This window comes from Hemitrygon akajei, chromosome 7 (genome assembly GCF_048418815.1).
Source record: "Hemitrygon akajei chromosome 7, sHemAka1.3, whole genome shotgun sequence".
In the NCBI taxonomy this organism is placed as follows: Eukaryota; Metazoa; Chordata; class Chondrichthyes; order Myliobatiformes; family Dasyatidae; genus Hemitrygon; species Hemitrygon akajei.
The window spans coordinates 29,051,936-29,074,148 of NC_133130.1; the positions used below are offsets into that span (position 1 = coordinate 29,051,936).

Here is a 22,213-nt window from a genome sequence, read left to right on the forward strand (position 1 = left end):
TTACCAGCTCATTGTGCATTGCAAAAGAGGACCTCACTGTACAAGTAGTTTCCCAAAATATGTTTGAATTTTGAATTATTTCTTGATTGAAAGTCAATGGAATGAAAAAATCCAACCTGCTTTTTTTTTTTAACTTGGTACCATATTTTATATCCTATTGCCACATGTTCTGGGTACTTCAATCATTGTTGAGTAATCAAAGTTGTAACTGATGAAGTGGCTGCTTTTCTGACTGAAATTTATTGAAGTTATCCATCTTGACACGAGGAAGCAGCACCTTTGCTTTGTGGTCACAAGCCTGATTCAGAGGTGTTCTGCATGCTTCACATTTGAACAGAGTATGCTGGCTTGTTGGTACTAAGTAGACGCCTCAGTGTTGTAGGTGTGGGTTTTCATGTGAGACTTCCATGAACTCAGGCCCTGTGTGTTAATTCAGTGGAATGTAAAAGTTCTCCATTGCACCATTTGTAGATGACCAGGAGCTCCCGAGGAGACGTTGCATTGTATAGCAGGAGAGAGTTCAAAAGAAGTGAATGGGGGCAGTGGGGACATTCTGTGTGCCACAGTTCCTGAGGAGGTATTGGATTGTGCATAATTAGGCACTTGGCAAGAGCACAAAAATAAAAGAAGTTAGGTTGAAGCAGAGCAGCCATTGTGGGAGTGGGCCAGTGTTAGAGTGGAAAGCTCAGGCTTTGGCTTATAGAGGCATCAGTGAGGAGAGGCAGAGGCTGCAGGTAGATTTTTTCTTCATTTAATTTCTTTCCCTGCTATCGCATGGTTAGAGCAGTGGGGATGCCAGGCAGGATAGTGGAATGCTCCTTTTGCAGGATGTGGGAAGGTAGGGAGACCTCCACTGTCCCCCATCTACTTTACCTACAAGAAGTGCATTCAATTGCAGTTTACACCCAGGGTACAGGACACAGGAAATTGGGTGGCAGTAAGAAGGGGGAAAGGGGATAGGCAGCCAGTGCAGAGTACCCCTGTGGCCATTCCCCTCAATAGCAGGTATAGTGCCTTGGATACTGTTGTGGGGCAGTGGGGGGAAATGACCCAGCAGAGGAAAGCCACAGGGGTCAAGTCTGTGGCAGAGAGTCTGGCTCCGTGGCTGAGAGGGGTAAGGGGAAGAAGAGGAGTGCTGTAGTGACAGGGGATTCCACAGTTAGAGCAACAAGCAGGAAATTCTGTGGACGCGAAGCAGGAACCTGGGTGGTCTGTTGCCTCGCAGGTGCCAAGTTGGCACAAATGACACAGGTAGGAAAAGGGAGGAGGTCCTGAAGAGTGCATTTAGGCAATTAGGTAGAAAGCTGAAAAGCAGGACTTCCAGGGTAGTAACATTTGGATTACTGCCTCTGCCATACACCAGTGAGGGTAAGAATAGGAAGGTTTGATAAACAAATGTCGGGCTTTCATGCATGGCTTTTGACAAATTAATTGGTGCAGGGAACAGGGTTTCAGATTTCTGGATCATTGGGATCTCTTCTGGGGAAGGTATGATTTGTACAAAAAAGACGTGTTACACCTGAACCCGAGGGGGACCAATATCCTTGCAGGCAGGTTTATTAGAGCTTTTGGGGAGGATTTAAACTAATTTGGTAAGGGGATGGGAGCTGGAGTGATAGGGCTGAGGATGGTGCAGTTGGTATATCATACAAATAGACGCAGTGTGTAGTGAGACTGCCAGGAAGGACAGGCAGATGGAAGGGCAAAATTGCAGTTAGTGTGATGAGTTGATGTGTAACATGGGAGCAAAATCTAAAAGGGTGATGAATACAGGACTGAAGGTGTTAAATTTGAATACACGCAGTGTTCAGAATAAGGTAAATGATCTTGTGGTGTAGTTAGGGATAGGCAGGTATGTCTTTGTGGGCATCACTGAGATGTGGCTGAGAGAAGATCATAATTGGGAACTTAACATCCAAGGATACACATTGTATCAAAAGGGCAGGCAGGTAGGCAGAGTGGGTGGGGCAGCTCCTTATGAATAGATGACATAGGATTAGAAGATGTAGAGCCCTTGTGGATAGAGTTAAGAGACTGCAAGGGCAAATAAACCCTGATGAGAATTATATACCAGCCTCTGAACAGTAGCTAAGATGTGGCGTACAAATTACAACAGGAGATAGAAAAGGCACAAGAAAGGGGCAATGTTACAATTGTCGTTACGCAGGTAGATTGGGAAAATTAGGTTGGTGCTGGATCCCAAAAGATAGAATTTGTAGAATGCTTATGAGATGGTTTTTTAGTGGTTGTGCCAACCAGGGGAAAGGCAATGCTAGATTGGGTGTTGTGCAATGAACCGGGTTTGAATAGGGAGCTTAAAGTAAGGGAACCCTTTCAAGACAGTGAACATACAGTCGGCCCTCCTTATCCACGAGTTCTTCATGCGCAAATTCAACCAACCGCGAATTGCGAAAACCTGGAAGTGCTCTTCCAGCACTCGTTGTTCGAGCATGTACAGACTATTTTTCTTGTCATTATTCCCTAAACAATGCAGTATAACAACTATTTTACATAGCATTTACACTATATTAGGTATTATAAGTAATCTACAGATGATTTAAAGTATACCGGAGGATGTGCGTAGGTTATCATGGATCAGGATTGAAAAAGAATCGGAAGTTCTCTTACTAAGTAAGTCGGAACAGGTACATCTGGTATTATTTAGCGTCAGTTAGGCAAACATTTGTCTTAGTATATAGTACCGGTATATATTTTACCTTTCTATGCATATGAAACACTTAAGGACGTATGTTTCAGCACCGGGCTCGGGAACGGAGGTTCCCGAGTACGATCCAGTGACAGACAACTTCTGAGCACGTTCTCTAGCTGTGCCTGGTTGATGTGGAGGATCAAAAACCCAAAACCCAATAATTAAACCACTGCGTTGCTTAGTAATAATTGTAGCTTTCATTGGGTTAGGGCTTTCTCACTTTATCCTTTAAAATTTTTCCAATCGTTGACTGATGTAGCCTAACACTTTTTCAATGACCGATGGTGTTTCACCTCTTTCCGATCGCTTTATTATTTCCACTTTATTTTCAATCGTGATCGTGATTATTTTCGTGAACAGAAACACTGCAGATTCAGAGCTCTGCCGCTGGGTCCTAATGTCCACCGCAATAAGACAGGTTTAATAAGGTCTGGGGTTCCGCTGGGTCCTAAGGTCCACTGTATTGAGACAGGTTGAATAAGGGACTTGAGCATCTGTGTTTTTTGGTATCCTCGAAGGGTTCCGGAACCAATCCCCCGCAGATAAGGAGGGCCGACTGTAATATGATAGAATTCACCCTGCAGTTTGAGAGGGAGAAGGCCAAAGTTGATTTGAAGATGACACTATCAGGGATAATGCCAGAACTGCAATACCTGGAGCCATTTGGAAGGTGCAGGATAGATACATCTCAGAGATGAAGAAGCATTTTAAGGGAGGATGAGGAAACCGTGGCTGACAAGGGAAGTCAAGGACAGCATAAAAGCAAAAGAGAGGGCATCTAAAATGGTGGGAAGTTAGAGCATTGGGAAGCTTTTAAAAACCAACAGAAGGCAACTAATAATAAACACAAGAGATTCGGCATATGCTGGAAATCCAGAACAACAGATACAAAATGCTGGAGGAATTCAGCAAGTTAGACAGCATCTATGGAGGGGAGTGACAGTTAACATTTCAGCCATGAACCTTCATCACAACTGGATAGGAATGGAGAAGATGATAGAATAAGAAGGCGGGAGGAGTGGAAGGAGGACCAGCTAGAAGGTGATAGGTAAAGCCATGGTGAGCCAGGTTGGGATAGGGAGGATTAAGTGAGAAGCTAGAAGATGATGGGTGGAAAAGATAAGAATCTGATAGGAGAGGAGAAGAGACCATGGGAAAAAGGGAATGAGGATGGGCCCTAGGAGGAGGTGGTAGACAGGTGAGGAGAAGAGTTAGGAGGCCAGAGTGGGGAAATGAAGAAAGAATGGGAATGGGAAAGAACTAGAAGTTGGAGAAATTTATGTCATGCCATCAGGTTGGAGGCTGTCTATACGGAATGTAAGCTGTTGCTCCTCCAACCTGATAGTGGCCTTATCGTGGCAGGAGGTCATGCACTGACATGTCAGAATGGGAATGGGGATATGAATTAAAATGGTTGGCCACTGGAAAATTTGTGGATTGAGTAGAAACATAGAAAATAGGTGCAGGAGTAGACCATTCGGCCCTTTGAGCCTGCACCGCCATTCAGTATGATCATGGCTGATCATCCAACTCAGAACCCTGTACCTGCTTTCTCTCCATACCCCCTGATCCCTTTAGCCACAAGGGCCATATCTAACTTCCTCTTAAATATAGCCAATGAACCGGCCTCAACTGTTCCCTGTGGCAGAGAATTCCACAGATCAACCACTCTCTGTGTGAAGAAGTTTTTCCTCATCTCGGTCCTAAAAGGCTTCCCCTTTATCCTTAAACTGTGACCCCTCGTTCTGGACTTCCCCAACATCGGAAACAATCTTCCTGCATCTAGCCTGTCCAATCCCTTTAGAATTTTATGCATTTCAATAAGATCCCCCCTCAATCTTTTAAATTCCAGTGAGTATAAGCCTAGTCAATCCAGTCTTTCTTCATATGAAAGTCCTGCCATCCCAGGAATCAATCTGGTGAACCTTCTCTGTACTCCCTCTATGGCAAGAATGTCTTTCCTCAGATTAGGGGACCAAAACTGCACACAATATTCTAGGTGCGATCTCACCAAGGCCTTGTACAACTGCAGTAGAACCTCCCTGCTCCTGTACTCAAATCCTTTTGCTATGAATGCCAACATACCATTTGCCTTTTTCACTGCCTGCTGTACCTGCATGCCCACCTTCAATGACTAGTGTACAATGACACCCAGGTCTCGTTGCGCCTCCCCTTTTCTTAATCGGCCACCGTTCAGATAATAATCTGTTTTCCTGTTCTTGCAACCAAAGTGGATAACCTCACATTTATCCACATTAAATTGCATCTGCCATGAATTTGCCCACTCACCTAACTTATCCAAGTCACCCTGAATCCTCTTAGCATCCTCCTCACAGCTAACACCGCCGCCCAGCTTCGTGTCATCCGCAAACTTGGAGATGCTGCATTTAATTCCCTCGTCTAAATCATTAATATGTATTGTAAACAACTGGGGTCCCAGCACTGAGCCTTGCAGTACCCCACTAGTCACTGCCTGCCATTCTGAAAAGGTCCCGTTTACTCCCACTCTTTGCTTCCTGTCTGCCAACCAATTCCCTATCCACATTAATACCATACCCCCAATACCATGTGCTTTAAGTTTGCACACTAATCTCCTGTGTGGGACCTTGTCAAAAGCCTTTTGAAAATCTAAATATACCACATCCACTGGCTCTCCCCTATCCACTCTACTAGTTACATCTTCAAAAAATTCTATAAGATTCGTCAGACATGATTTTCCTTTCACAAATCCATGCTGACTTTGTCCGATGATTTCACCTCTTTCCAAATGTGCTGTTATCACATCTTTGATAACTGACTCTAGCATTTCCCCCACCACCGATGTCAGACTAACCGGTCTATAATTCCCCGGTTTCTCTCTCCCTCCTTTTTTCAAAAAGTGGGGTTACATTAGCCACCCTCCAATCCTCAGGAACTAATCCAGAATCTAAAGAGTTTTGAAAAATTATCACTAATGCATCCGCTATTTCTTGGGCTACTTCCTTAAGCACTCTGGGATGCAGACCATCTGGCCCTGGGGATTTATCTGTCATTGGAGGTGTTCAACAAAGCAGTCACACAATCTACATCAGATCTCACCAATGTAGAGGAGGCTGCACTAGGAACACCGGATACAGTAGATGAGCCCAAGAGATTCACAAGTAAAGTGTTGCCTCACCTGGAATGACTGTTTGGAACAATGAATGGAGGTGAGGGAGGAAGTGAATGGGCAGGTATAGTACATCTTCTGTTCTCACGGTTAAATGTTGGGAGGGACAAATGGACAAATGAACAAGAAGGCAACTACTAAATCTATAAACAAAGAAAAGATTAAATATGAAGGTTAGCTGGCCAATAATACAAAAGCAGATACAAGAAGTTTTTTCAGATGTATGATGAATAAAAGAGAGGTGAGAGTGGATATTGGACTGCTGGAAAATGACACTGGAGAGGTAGTAATGGAGAAACAAAGAAATGGCGAACAAATATAAAGGGCATTTTGCATTATTCCTCACTATGGAGGACACTAGTAGTATGCCAGAAATTCCAGAGTGTGAGGGGGCAGTCATGAGTGTAGCTGCTATGACTTGGGAAGCTGAAAGGTCTGAAGATATTTAAGTCACCAGGACAAATGGACTACACCCCAGCATTCAGAAAGTGGTAGCTAAAGAGATTGCAGAGATATTAGTAATGATCTTTCACAAATCAATAAATTCTAGAATGGTTCTAGAGGTCTGGAAAATTGCAAATGTCTCTCCACTCTCTAGGAAAGGAGGAAGGCAAAAGATAGAAAATTATAGGATTTTAGATGGATTTTTAGAAGGCATGAGACTGCTTAACAAAATGAGAGTCCATGGTATTGCAGGAAGGAAACTAGCATGGATAGAAAATTAGCTGACTGGCAGGAAGCAAAGACTGGGAATAAAGGGTGCCTTTTCTAGTTGGTTGCCAGAAGTTGGTGTTGGGACTGCTCCTTTTCACATTATAAGACAATGATTCGATGATGGAATTGATAGCTTTGTGGTCAAGTTTGCAGATGATACGAAGACAGGTGGGGAGCAGGTAGTGTTGAGGAAGTAGGGAATCTGCAGAATGACATAGACTAATTAGGAGAATAGGGAAAGAATTGGCAGATGGAACACAGTATAGGGAAATGGGTATCATTATGTACTTTGGTAGAAGGAATAAAGGTGATGACTATTTCTAAATGGGGAGAAAATTAAAAAAAATCAGAGGTGCAATCAATAGATTAAGAAGATAGATGTCTCTATAATATGCAGCTTTCAAGTTTTTGCCAGGTGAGTTTATATCATTAAACTGAGCATGATTCACTCCTCGTTTGACATCTCAGAGCAATTTTTAAGAAGGTGCATTTGGATGACTCAGTGTTAGACCAAAGTCTATGAAGTGAGGTCTCCTGGTAGAGCTGCTGCTTCAGTCCTCTAGCAACCTGGGCTCAGTCACAATCTATGGTGCTGTTTATGTGGTGTCTGCATGTTTTCCCTGCGACTGCCTCTGTTTCCTCCAGGTGCTCAAGTTGCTTTCTACAGGTGTGTGGCTTGGGAGATTAATTGATCTCTGTCATTTGCTCCTGGTGTTTTAATGAGTGGTGGAAGGTAAAGTTGATGGGAAAATGGTGATGAAGAGAAATGGAATTCGTGTCAAACTAGTGTAAGTGAGGTCTTGATATTTGGTGCGGACTCAGTGAAAAACTATTTCTTAAGCTCATTCAAAACATTCAAAAGATAACCCACAAGAAATCCTGGATATTTCTGTATACTTCCTCAATAAGTAACCTACATGTACCTGCCAAGCATAGTTAATAAAGACCCAAATGATGATCACAAAAATAGTAAAGATATGTGTGTAATTAGTGATTGGCTTAGACATGTTGGGCAGAAGACCCATATCTGTGATGAATTTGTGACTCTAATTCTGGTTCAGATGGAAAAAAAATGAAAGACTCAAATGTAGTTTGAATATTTTGCAAGAAATTGTACTCCTTCATCTACACAGTGAGCTTGTCCTGATTTTTTACTCCAGCAACATGAGAGCTTTGTTGTAAGAGTAATATATCTGTTTTATTTTCAGATTAACATGTTGCTAAGCTTTAAAAATGACAGACGTGAATGTCCTTGCCCAGGAGAAGTACGTGAAGACCTGCTGGATTTCCATGAAGATCTCATGGCACATTGTGGTTAGTGCCCACTTTGAAAGTATCCTTCCTATAATTGCGGGCATACCAAGCCAAATTCACATGATATACAGTAGCAGTAAAATGTGATTCTGAGGGAAAAGTAGAAATAAATGAACATGAATGAATTTAAAGGGTAATTGCAATTAATGTCACTATTTGAAAATAAACAAGCTTGGTTAAACTTTGAAGCTCAGTTGTGAAGGTTAATGTTCAGTGTTCACAGAAGACAATTAAGTTACAGCATCTTCAGCTGGGGATGGGTTGCAATCAGGGATCGACCATTGGACAGTGAGATTGTGGGTAAAGTGGGTAAAGGTCAAGTACTAAGGAGAGGTTGGTGTTAGGTCAGGATGGGTTGGGTGTTAGAGGAGGGTGTGTTCAGTGTCAGAGGAGATTGGGTGAACCAGAGGGAACTCACTTAGGTGTTTGCAAATTTTATAGATTTTTTAAAGAAAGCAGCGTTCAATTTTATTGATTACTTAGAAGTTGAATTAATCAAATCAGCAGCATGAGATTATTTATGGAAGTAAGTAGGGAAGTTAAAATGGTCAGTTTAAAACTGTTCTGGTCAGCTACCAACAGGAAAGATATCAATAAATCTGAAAGTTTGCAGAGAAAATTTTCAAGGATGTTGTTAGGATTTGAGTTATAGAGAAAGATTGAATAAGTTAAGACTTTATTCCCCAGAATGTAGGATAAAGAGGGTAGATTTGATAGAGGTATTGTATACAAAATAATGTTGAGTATAAATAGGATAAATGCCAGCAGGCTTTTTTCCTCTGAGCTTGAGTGAGACTAGAACTAGAGGTCATGGATTAAGGGGTGAAAGGTGAAATGTTTAAGGGGAGTTTGAGAGTGAACTTCTTCACTCAGAGAGTGCTGAGAATGTGGAACGAGCTGCCAGGGAAGTGGTGGATGTGGGTTCAAATTCAACATTTAACGTTTTAGAGAAATTTTGATAAGTACATGGATGGGAGAGGTCTGGAGGGTTATTGTTGAGGTACAGGTCAATGGAACTAGGCAGAGTAATAGTTCAGTACAGGTTAGAGGGACTGAAGGACCTGTTTCTGTGCTGTAGTACTCTATGCCTCAATGATTCTATCCATCTCAAAGTTCATCAGTAACAAGTAAAGTGAAATCTACAACATTCAGGGTGACCTTACTGTGACCCTGCGACTCCAAAACAATGATCCCTCTTCCTTGCTTTGTTTTCTGAATGTCATTAATTTCAAAGTTCAAAGTAAATTTATTATCAAACTACTTCTATGTCTGAGATTCATTTTCTTGTGGGCATTTGCAATAAATCAGAATCAGAATCAGGTTTATTATCACTGGCATGTGACGTGAAATTTGTTACCTTAGCAGCAGTAATTCAATGAAATACATAATCTAGCAGAGAGAATAATAATAATAATAAATAAAAAAGTAAACCAATTATGTATATTGAATAGATTAAAAAATGTGTAAAAACAAAGCACTGTTGCGCAGAGCACGGTGTCCGAAAACTCAAAGTCCATTTAGGAATCAGATGGCAGAGGGGAAGAAGCTGTTCCTGAATCACTGAGTGTGTGTCTTCAGGCTTCTGTACCTCCTACTTGATGGTAACAATGAGAAAAGGGTATGCCCTGGGTGCCGGAGGTCCTTAATAATGGGCGCTGCCTTTCTGAGACACCGCTCCCTGAAGATGTCCTGGGTACTTTGTAGACCAGTGCCCAAGATGGAGCTGACTAGATTTACAACCTTCTACAGCTTCTTTCAGTCCTGTGCAGTAACCCCTCCATACCAGACAGTGATGCATCCTGTCAGAATGTTCTCCACGGTACAGCTATAGAAGTTTGTTGACATGCCAAATTTCTTCAAACTCCTAATAAAGTACAGCTGCTGTCTTGCCTTCTTTATAACTACATCAATATGTTGGGACCAGGTTAGATTCTCAGAGATCTTGACACCCAGGAACTTGAAACTGCTCACTTTCTCCACTTCTGATCCCTCTATGAGGATTGGTATGTGGTCCTTCAACTTACCCTTCCTGAAGTCCACAATCAGCTCTTCTGTCTTACTGATGTTGCGTGCTAGATTGTTGCTGTGACACTACTCCTCTAGTTGGCATATCTCACTCCTATATGCTCTCTCGTCACCACCTGAGATTCTACCAACAATGGTTGTATCATCAGCAAATTTATAGATGATATTTGAGTTATGCCTAGCCACACAGTCATGGGTATAGAGAGAGTAGAGCAGTGGGCTAAACACACACTCCTGAGGTGCTCCAGTGTTGATCGTCAGCGAGGAGGATATGTTATCACCAATCTGCACAGGTTGTGATCTTGCGGTTAGGAAGTCGAGAATCCAATTGCAGAGGGAGGTACAGAGGCCCAGGTTCTGTAACTTCTCAATCAGGATTGTGGGAATGATGGTATTAAGTGCTGAGTTATAGTCGATGAACAGCATCCTGACATAGGTGTTTGTGTTGTCCAGGTGGTCTAAAGCCGTGTGGAGAGCCATTGAGATTGTGTCTACTGTTGACCTATTGTGGCGATAGGCAAATTGCAATGGGTCCAGGTCCTTGCTGAGACAGGAGTTCAGTCTAGTCATGACCAGTCTCTCAAAGCATTTCATCACTGTAGATGAGAGTGCTACCGGGCGATAGTCATTAAGGCAGCCCACACTATTCTTCTTGGGCACTGGTATAATTGTTGCCTTCTTGAAGCAAATGGGAACTTCCGCCCGTGGCAGTGAGAGGTTGAAAATGTCCTTGAATACTCCTGCTAGTTGGTTGGCACAGGTTATCAGAGTCTTACCAGGTACTCCATCAGGACCTTCTGTCTTGCGAGGGTTCACTCTCTTTAAAGACAGTCTAGCATCGGCCTCTGAGACGGAGATCACAAGGTCATCAGGTGCAGCAGGGATCTTCACAGCTGTAGTTGTGTTCTCCCTTTCAAAGTGTGCATGGAAGGCGTTGAGTTCATCTGGTAGTGAAGCATCACCGCCATTCATACTATTGGGTTTCGCTTTGTAGGAAGTAATGTCTTGCAGACCCTGCCAGAGTTGCCGTGTGTCTGATGTCACCTCCAACCTTGTTTGAAATTGTCTCTTTGCCCTTGAAATAGCCCTCCACAAATCATACTTTGTTTTCTGGTACAGGCCTGGGTCGCCAGACTTGAATGTCACAGATCCAAACAATGTACCTCCTGGTTCATCCACGGCTTTTGGTTTGGGAATGTACAGTTAAGTCTTTGTGAGCACACACTCATCCACACAGGTTTTAATGAAATCGGTAACAACTGCTGCATACTGATCTGGGTTTGAAGATGAATCCCTGAATACAGTCCAGTCCACCAATTCAAAGCAGTCCTGTGGGCACTCCTGTGCTTCTCTTGTCCATACCTTCTTGGTCCTCACTACTGGTGCTGCAGTCTTCAGTCTCTGCCTGTACTCAGGGGGTAGAAGTACAGCCAGGTGATCAGACTTCCCGAAGTGAGGGCGTGGAATAGCACGGTAGGCATTCTTGATGGTGGTGTAGCGATGGTCCAGTGTGTTGTTTCCTCTGGTATTGGAAGAGATCTGTTGATGGTAATTGCTTAGTGATTTTTTCAGACTGGCCTGGTTAAAATCTCCCACAATGAGGGTGAGAGCATTAGGGTGCGCTGTTTTGTGCATGTTGATCCCATTGCTCAGACATTGGCCTGAGGTGGAATGCAAACTACTACTAAAATGACCCCAGAGAACTCCTGTGGTAGGTAAAAAGAATGGCACTTTACTGCTAGATATTCCAGGTCTGGTGAGCAGAATTGGGACAGCACTGATATATTTGTGCACCAAGAGGAGTTGATCATGAGGCATACTCCTCCACCTCTGGTTTTGAGAAACTCCATCGATCTATAGTAAACCCGTAGTGAAGAGTAAACCCGTCAATCTGGATTGCTGCATCCAGTACGGAAGGGGTTAACCAGGATTCTGTGAAACAAAGGGCACATGCAGTCCTTATGTCCCTCTGATTCAGCACACTAGCTATGAGATCATTGATCTCATTCACCAGAGACTGCATGTTTGCCAGCAAGATAGTCGGTATAGTGAGCTTAAAACCGCGTTTCCCTAAACACACTTGTAACGCTGATCTACACCTGCGCTTCCTCCGAGGTGTTCTCTGTGGACGGTTCCGATCACAATCGGTGTTGTTTCTGTTGGTTTTAAGCAGCGATAGTTTACTTAAGTGCATTAAGACATTTTTGTTGACTATACAGACCTTGGAAACAGTTGTGCTTTTTAGTTGTATCAGGCTGAAATGGGAATATTTAATCGTATCCATTGAGGGTACTGCTGCTACTCGAGTTGCGCCTAGGCACCCCTATGAAATCCAAGAGCCATAATAGAGTCACTGAAAGACTGCATCCAACATGGCAGACAACCAGTGTGCAAAAGACAGCGAACTGTGCAAGATAAAAAAAATACTAAATAAATAAATAAATAGTTATATAGTTAGATAAATAAATCAATAAGCAGGCAATAAATATCGAGAATATGAGATGAAAAGTCCTTGGCGGTGAGTCCATAGTTTGCGCAAACAATTCAGCAAATGAAATTAACCTCCCTGGTTCAGGAGCCTGATGATTAAGGGGTAACGACTGTTCTTGAACCTGAGTCTTGAGGCTCCTGTACTTTCTTCTTGATGGCTGCAGTGAGAAGAGAACCTTGGGTATTGGCGGGGGGTGTTGTTGATGATGGATGCTGCATTCCTGCAAGAGCACTCTGTGTAGATGTGCTCAGTGATGGGGAGGGCTTACCAGTGATGTACTGGGCCTTATCCACTACTTCTTGTAGGATTTTCCATTCAAAGGCATTTTTGTTTCCATACCAGGCTGTGATGAAGCCAGTCAATATACTCTCCACCACACATCTATAGAGGTTTGTCAAAACTTTAGATGTCAAGCTGAATCTTCGCGAACTTCTAAGGAAGTAGAAGCGTTGCTGTGCTTTCTTCGTAATTGCACTTAAGTATTGGGCCTAGAGCAGATCCTGAAATGATAACACCAACGTATTTAAAGTTGTTGATCCTTTGAGCACCCCCCATGAGAACATCTCATGAACCTCAAGTTTCCTCTTCCTGAAGTCAGTAACCAGCTCCTTGGTGTTGCTGACATTGAAGAAGAAGTGGTTGTTGTCACGCCACTCAGTCAAATTTTCATTCTCCCTCCTATATGTTGATTCATCAGCACCTTTGGTTCAGCCAACGACAGCTAATTTAAATATGGTATTGGGACTGCTTAGTGTAAAGCGTGTAGAACAGGGGGTGCAGTGCACGGCTCTGTGGTGCTCCTGTGTTGGTAGAGATTGTGGAGGAGATGTTGTTGCCAATCTGAACTGACTGAGGTCTGCAAGTGAGGAAATCGAGGAATCAATTTTACAGGGAGATATTGAGGCTAAGGTCTTGAAGTTTATTGATTAGTTTTGAGGATCTGGGGTTAAAAATAGAATGTTTATTCTTGCTCTTTTTCAGGGATTGAGTTGGAAGAAGAAGAAGCAAACAATGATGACAGTGACTCCACGATCAGGGGCCGTCTAATGAATCTGGTAGAAAAAGTGACTTACCTGAAGAAAAAGCAGAAAGAGAATCCAATGGAACAAGAAGTGAAGAAGTCCAGTGAGTGTTTCTAATGTTTCACACAGTGGCCATTCTCAGGATCTCAATTCTAACCCCATCTTTTATAACTATCTCACTATAGGATGCCACTCCTCCTTAAATTTACCCTCCAGTTGATCTCTGCACCTACAGAAATTATATATATTCTTTTACCCAGCAATGTTTGGAGCAATGAGGTTACCATGACAAAATGTTGTTACGCATGTTGGCTCCAGGATGACTTTGGTGGAGGTTGCTCTCTGGCGCTTTGGCCCAGTTGGAGGGTGGAGTAAGAATGGTAGAGGAAGTGGACTGGAGGAAAAGTTCCCAACCTGGGGTCCATTGACCCTTTGATTAGTGGTGGAGGGCCAAGGCTTAAACAAATGGGAACCTCTGGTCGAAAGAGAGACAACAATGGAAATATTGGCAAAGGGTGGAAGTAAGATGTAAAAAATTTTAAAGCTTCAGTAGAACTAGTCATGAGATACTGAGAAAATCCAATTAATTGATGATCATCGTGGTCGCTCTTCCCACCATCACGGACATTTACACTACACGCTGCATCTGCAAAGCAAACAGCATTATGAAGGACCCCATGCACCCCTCATACAATCTCTTCTCCCTCCTGCCGTCTAGGAAGCATTCGGGCTCTCATGACCAGACTATGTAACAGTTTCTTCCCCCAAGCTATCAGACTCCTCAATACCCAGAGCCTGGACTGACACCTTGCCCTACTGTCCTGTTTATTATTTATTGTAATGCCTGCACTGTTTTTGTGCACTTTATGCAGTCCAGTATGGGTCTGTAGTCTAGTGTAGCTTTCTCTGTGTTGTTTTTTTTTTACGTAGTTCAGTCTAGTTTTTGTACTGTGTCATGTAATACCATGGACCTGAAAAACGTTGTCTCATTTTTACTATTCACTGTACCAGCAGTTATGGTCGAAATGACAATAAAAGTGAATTGACTTGACTTGACTTGACTTGATAATATGAAGCAGAAAATGCTGGAAATCCTCAGCAGATCAAACAGAGCCTCTAGAAGAGAAAACAGAGTTAATGTTTCTGTTCAGTGATCTTACTTCAAATTTTCAACATTAGGAGTTTAAAAAAAATTTTTGAATCATTTGTAATGTTATGATAACAGTGCCACTCAGATGATCTGTATGGGCATCAAAGAAAAATAATGGCAACTTTCAAAATGTGCTATATTTCAACACCAGGCGTGCACAAGAAAGCTTCACTCTTGCACTCTTTGTTACATATGAGAACTTAATTGTAGTTGTTACATTTCTCCTAAAACAATGTTTCTCCTAATATTCTGCAGAGGTGCTCAATAGATTTCATGGAAATTAATGTCTAATTTTGATTTATTTTCAGCCACTCTTCAGCAGTTGATCTCTGAGACAATGGTACGGTGGGCCCAAGAGTCAGTGATTGAAGACCCAGAGCTTGTTCGAGCCATGTTCGTCTTGCTGCATCGGCAATATGATGGCATTGGCGAGCTTGTTCGTGCTTTACCCAAGACCTACACAATAAATAAAGTGTCTGTGGAGGATACAATAAACTTGCTTGCTTCACTGGGCCAGATCAGATCTCTTCTCAGCGTTAGAATGGGTAAAGAAGAGGAAAAGCTGATGATCCGTGGGCTTGGGTGAGTGAGAAAAAAATTAGCCTTTATTTGGTTCAAGTAGATACATTAAGTGCACGACAATATAGAAATTAATTTGAATTTGAATTCTAGGTGTGATATTAAGTTATGTCAAGTAATTTGTTCCTAGCTGGTTGTGTCACCGAGTATTACACTGTGACTCAAATCCGTTACCCTCAACGGAATGAGTTCTGGAGCAAAAGTAGAATGTGTTAATATCACCATATAATGCACCAGCTTCACAATTCTGATGAATTACTCTGCACAAACTGTAAAGCAATTTTAATGTAATACAATGGATAGTGAATGGTTACTCTTTTTGTATAACGTTCATCCTTCAAACTGTCGTGGCATGCTGGAACTGGCCCATCTTTGTCAGTGGTGTGGTGTAGTGCAGAGAAGATGAAACCTCGCTGGTTTCCTTGGCTGCGTAAGTCTAGGGAATACACACTTTGGTCCCACTAAACCCGTGAGATTGAGACAGCTCTCCCACACCAAACTCCCGGTTTGTGTGAATGCTGTGTAATTTGCTACCCTGTTACAACTCAGTGCCAAGAAACAACAGACAGCACACTGCATACGATTAAAGGAATCTTAACTAAAGGGTTAGAAAAGAAAGAAAAAAACGAAAAGGGCCCATTATAATTAAACAGTCAAATGTGCACCAGTTGGAGCTCAATTCTCGCTGTCCGACTCCATCGAGTCACGATCTCCCCCCCAAGTCGTATCCTACAACCAGTTCTCTCCAGCGTCTTCTCTTTTCATCTCATGTCAAACAAAAAGATCCAGCTCACATTCCAAAGTACCCGTTATCTCTAACCATACCCCAGACATGGCTTCTACAGAAAGACCATTATTTTAGCAGTGGAACCTTTCCCAGGGTGTTACAAGGATAATAGACAAGTGTGTTCGTTGTGTCTACCCATTCCTGCATAGGGTCACATTAAGATCAAAACTTTCAAAGTAGGGGAGGAAGACCTTATCGTTAAATTGCAACTTGCTACTGTTTACTATTCTCTGTTGGAGTAGAACCATGACTTATGCTCTGTCTTACTATACTCATTTGGATGAGATGTATACAATATTTTACCCAAAGCTGAGGATTTCCAACCTGGTGAGCTAGATTAAGCTATTCCCACCTGTCTGATGGGAGGGTTTGAGGAAATAGAGAAAACCAATCTACAAAAAGTTTTTGCAAAGGAGATTAGCTGTCCTCTAACAACTGACTTCTGAGTTCTGAATAAGGTGAGGGGATGAAGTTTCATGGCAGGACACACAGGCTGCCTTTTGAAAAGTTCTAATTTGTTTCTCAACCAAAATGCATGTATGTGAGAACTCAATGATGGTGGGGATCTGAGAGGACAGTCCCAACGTCAGGCAAGTGTTGGAGATGTGTTTACACCTCCCACACTGTTTGCAGGGGGTCTGGGGCGGGAATGATAAGTTCCTGGAGTCTAACGAAGTGGACTGCAGAGCTACTGAGAATTCATGCTCTCATTTAGCCTAGGCATTGAAAGAGCCACCTCAGATACGGTACAACCATCTTTGAATTTGGGCATTATGGAGTTAATAATAAATATATGAGAAGCACACATGAAATCTGCAGGAACTCTGCAAGGACTGATGAAATATTCAGCCCAAAATATTGACTGCTTATTCCCCTCGTTGCTACCTGACCTGCCTCCAGCCTTTCGCGTTAGTTGCTCAAGATTTCCAGCATCTGCAGAATCTCTTGTGTTAATAGTAAATATATATTTGGTATGAGAAAAGAAAGCAGGCTTCTTGCTGCAAACACGAGGAAATCTGCAGATGCTGGAAATTCAAGCAACACACACAAATTGCTGGTGGAATGCAGCAGGCCAGGCAGCATCTATATGGGTCTTGACGAAGGGTCTCGGCCTGAAACGTCGACTGTACTTCTTCCTATAGATGCTGCCTGGCCTGCTGCATTCCACCGGCATTTTGTGTGTGAGGCTTCTTGCCAACTGCTTTATTAGTGGAAGAAATGTGGCTGTTTTGGAAAAGACAGTTTCAGCTAAGGAGGAAAACCATACATAGGGCCAAACAGATTTTAGCTGGTCAACTCTGTGGGAATATTCTCATATTTTTTGATGCTCATGACAGTGAAAGCGGCTATTCAGCACACCAAATGTATACTGGGTCTCATTACCATCCTATCAATCCCATTTCCCTCATCTATCCTAATCCACCTCTAATTTCCCACTTATTATTCTGCCTCACATACCTGCGGTCCCCCTCCAACTATACTGCTGCCACTCACCTTGCACAGGCGACAACCGACCAGCAGCAGGCAGTTCGAACATCCTGGGGAAACCCACACTGTCACAGGGAGAACACAGACAATACCAGAGATCAGGATGGAACCTGGATGCTGTTAACCACTGCAACATCATCCTTCCCCCATGTGATTCATGAAAGATGTCATTTGATCCATCAATTCCAGGCTGGATTTATGCAACGGAGATGATAGGTGAAAGAGATAAAGGGCTGGGGGTGGGTTCTGATAAGAGGAGGTAGAAGACCATGGAAGAAAGGGAAGAGGGAGGTGATGGGCAGATAAGGAGATGAGGTGAGAGAGGGAAACGGGAATGGGCATGATGATGGGGTTGGCGAACGATTACTGGAAGTTTGAGAAATTGATGTTCCACTGTGAACTCTGCAGCCTTCTGACTGATCATCGATTTCTCAGACTTCTTGCCTGCCCATCACCCCCCTCTGGTGCTCCTCCCCCTTCGCTTTCTTTCCATGGTCTTCTACCCCTGCCTCACAGATTCCCTCTTCTCCAGCCCTTTATCTCTTTCACCTATCAGCTTCCCAGCCCTTTAATTCACCCCCCTTTCCCGGTTTCACCTATCACCTACTACCTTGTGCTTCTTCCTCCCCCCCCCCACCTTCCTGCTCTAAACTCATCTTATTTTCCAGACCTGATGAAAGGTCTTGGCCCGAAACGTCGACTGTTTATTCTTTGCCACAGATGCTGCCCGGCCTGCTGATTTCCTCCAGCATTTTGTGTGTGTTGCTCAGATTTCCAGTATCTGCAGATTTTCTCATCAAAAATTTACTTGATTGGAAGCACACAATATTGATAGTCAACCAATATCTTCTGTCATTTGATTCATATCACATGTACTAAATTTCTAATATCATTATTAGTCTGAGCAATATCTCTGTGCAAAGTATTGCTTGAGTTTCAGTCGTTATCTCCCTTTATTCGCTCTGATTCAGAAGGCTCTGGGTTGCATCCCACTCCGGAGACTCGGAACAGTATCTCTTGGCTGACATCTCAGCGGTACCAGGAGCAAAGTGTTACACTGTCAGGGGTGCCATCTTTAGGATGGGACATGAAATCAAGTTCTTGTCGGCACCGTCCGATTTGATTCTGCGATGGAGCAATGGGACTGTGAGGCTTGTGGCACAGAGTTAGTCAGTCAAATGTTCTCTTTCTCTGTTGAAAAGATTCTGTGAATCAGACTTCTCAGAACGTTTATTTGTAAAGTGCAATAGTGCAACAAAAATAGTAAATTAGGTTGGCCTGTTGCAGAAGTGAAGTAAATGAGAACTCCCAAAGTAGAGGGACAATCTTAGAATAACTACAATGCAATAGACATCTAAACCTATGTACATCGTGAACACTTAGTTCTTAATGACTGTTGAGTCAACAGCCCTTTTCATTTTGAAATTAATTTTCAGCTGCAATTCAATTTTATAGCATCTTGTTTAATATTTGACAAAAATGATTTCATTTACTTTTCAGTGGTTCAATGCCCTTTAATTTTAAATAGAACATAATTATTTCTGCTACACCTGTCATTTAAAATTTTTTTTAAATCAACAGTCATGTAATGGTAGAGGAATTTTCAGAGCAGTCGATCAATACCCATTTGTGTTTAATCAGTATGTTGTTCTCTTGTGTTTTCCGTGAAGGGATATAATGAATAATAAAGTGTTTTACCAGCATCCCAATCTAATGAGAGCCCTGGGGATGCACGAGACAGTGATGGAAGTGATGGTGAATGTGCTCGGAGGTGGAGAGTCTAAGGTAGAAACGGTTAGATTTGATTGAAATGTCACTGCCGCTTTTCTTCTTCCGTGTACTTCTTTCTTCTGAATGTATTTTCCACAGAAAAATTAAAACAGAATTAGTCAAAGTACAATTCATCATTTTTTTTCCTGCATGAGAAGTTATTGTGTCTTGAGATGAGTTATTGTTTTGTTCAAACAGAAGTCAGAAATTACAGTTTACCCTTAAGGGTGCCCTAGATAGATGTTGCAGATACCAAGCGGGACTGGGGAGGGGGTCCACTAAATAAAACTCACACAAATGGGAAAAAATTCACCTTTCAGAAGAAAAAAAATAATTTCTTGATTTTCCGCCTGAATGCTGCATGCCTGGTGGCAGGTTCCTGCCGAGATCACAGCTGCTTGGATTCATGGGGAGCAGTTCTCAGACTTTAAGGATTCTCTTCAAGGCAGAATTAAAGGCTGCCCTGGAGGAGGGGAAAAGCTCGTGTCTTCATTGTGTATAGAATCAGCATTTCCTTCATTGAGAAAAGTCCGCTCGGGTTGTGTCTTATACCACAGTTTTCTCTGTGTCACTGTGAAGCATGGGTTCAATACGGAGGCAGAGATCACAGTATAAGTGCTGAGGGCATGTTTGCCCGACTGGAGTGAATGTTTATGCACAACCTTGGAAACTTGGGGGGCTGCTGTAGACAGACTCATCTTTGATGCCCCTGAAAGAAGCCTCTAATTATTGTCTCACAGCAAACCTGTAGGAAAACAAGCCATTCAGCCCACCCGATCCATGCCAGCAGTCGAGCATACTGCGTTTTCTAAAAGCTCCCTTCTGTAGAGCACTGCAGGGCTACTTAAAAAGAAACCTCACACCGTCTTAAAACTTCCTTCCTCCAGGCAGTGAATCTGATCAACCATTCTTGTTCGGCCTCCCCCCATCCCACTCTATTACCTCAGTCACTGTGCTACACTTTAAAACACTTTTTATGACGCTGTTTACATTATAGGTGCCTGTGCATGCTCGTATTTATGTATTTGCAGACATTTTATTCCATATCCATACTTCTAATGTTAATTTTATATTTCTTTATTCTTTATAATTGTTGAATGTTGTTGTGTTTTGTTGCAAGTTCCTAATGTATGTAAATGTATATGGTGAATAAAGCTTGATCTGTATTATTCCCATCTTCCAGCCCTTGCCTCATACCCTCTGTGCCTTGGTGATTCAAGTTGTCATCTAAAGATGTCTTAAATGCCGGTAGTGACTGCTTTCCCTACTCTCTCCAGCAGTGTATTCCACGTACTCACTACTCTGGAGGAGTCATAGAGCACAGAAGTAGGCCTTTTGGCCCATCTAGTCCATGCTGAGCCTTGAATCTGCTTAATCCCCCATGGACCTCCATAGCCCACCCATCCATGTACCTATCCAAATTTCTCTTAAATGTTGAAATCAAACCCACATCCACCACTTGCAGCAGCAGCTCATTCTACCCTCTGAGTGTAGAAGTTCCCCCTCATGTTCCCTTTAAACATTTCACCTTTCACCTTGAAGATTTCTTCTTTCATCTTTGATCCTCTAGGCTCACCCAACTGCAGTGTAAAAAGCCTGCTTGCATTCATCTTATCCATATCCCACATAATTTTGTCTACTGCTATTAAAATTCCCCTCAGTCTTCTTAGTTCTAGGGAATAAAATCCTAACCTTTTCAACCTCTCCCTATAATTCAGGTCCTCGAGTCCCGGCAAAATCCTCGCAAATTTTCTTTGCATTTTTCAATGTCATTTACATATTTCCTATAAGTCAGTGACCAAAAATGGACACGATACACCAAATTAAACCTTATGAACATAGTATAAAATTCCAGCATAACATCCCAACTCTTGTACTCTATACATTTATTTTTAAAAGCCAATGTGCCAAAAGGTTTTTTTTATGACCTTATCTACCTGTGTCCCCACTTTCAAGGAGTTATGAATCTGTATTCCCAGATCCCTTTGTTCTACCACACTCCTCAGTGCCTGACCACTCACTGTGTAAGACCTACCCTGGATGGTCCCCCTAAAGTGCAACACCTCACATTTGTCTGCATTAAGTTCTATCTGCCATTTTTCAGCCTATTTTTCCAGCTAGTCCAGATCCTGCTGCCAGCTTTGATACTCTTCCCCACTGTCCACGACATTCCCAATCCTGTAATCATCTGTAAATCTGTTGATCCAGTTTACACATTATCATCCAGATCATTGATACAGATGACAAACAACAATGGACCCAGCACCGATCCCTGAGGCCCACCATTAATTACAGGCCTCCATTCAGAGAGGCAACAATCTACAGCCATTCTCTGGCTTCTTCCATGAAGCCAATGTCAAATCCAAGTTACTACCTCATCTTGATTTTCTAGCGATTGAACCTTTTAGACCAACTTCCCATGTGGGACTTTGTCAAAGGCCATGGAGACAACACCCACTGCCTTGCCTTTATGAACTTTCCTGGTAACTTCCTTGAAAAGCTCTATAAGATTGATTAGATTGATCTGTAAGATTGTCAGGAATGGACAGGAGGAGGAGTATAGGAAACTGATACAGGACTTTGTGATATGGTGCAACTCAAACTACCTGCGTCTCAATATCACCAAGACCAAGGAGATGGTGGTGGACTTTAGGAGATTTAGGCCTCATATGGAGCCAGTGATCATTAATGGAGAATGTGTGGAGCAGGTTAAGACCTACAAGTATCTGGGAGTACAGTTAGACGAGAAGCTAGACTGGACTGCCAACACAGATGCCTTGTGCAGGAAGGCACAGAGTCGACTGTACTTCCTTAGAAGGTTGGCGTCATTCAATGTCTGTAGTGAGATGCTGAAGATGTTCTATAGGTCAGTTGTGGAGAGCGCCCTCTTCTTTGTGGTGGCGTGTTGGGGAGGAAGCATTAAGAAGAGGGACGCCTCACGTCTTAATAAGCTGGTAAGGAAGGCGGGCTCTGTCGTGGGCAAAGTACTGGAGAGTTTAACATCGGTAGCTGAGC

The 22,213-nt window shown here is 42.7% G+C and overlaps 1 protein-coding gene across 2 annotated transcripts in view; it reads left to right on the forward strand.

The window, feature by feature from the left end:
• The window catches only part of ryr2a (ryanodine receptor 2a (cardiac)), a 727,422-nt gene that overhangs the window by 475,504 nt on the left and 229,705 nt on the right, over positions 1–22,213 (forward strand). For both annotated transcript variants that reach the window (XM_073050574.1, XM_073050575.1), the window contains exons 37-40: positions 7,781–7,886; positions 13,384–13,527; positions 14,883–15,156; positions 19,099–19,213. In XM_073050574.1, the coding sequence (XP_072906675.1) occupies positions 7,781–7,886; positions 13,384–13,527; positions 14,883–15,156; positions 19,099–19,213 (639 nt within the window). The remainder of the gene's footprint in view (positions 1–7,780; positions 7,887–13,383; positions 13,528–14,882; positions 15,157–19,098; positions 19,214–22,213) is intronic.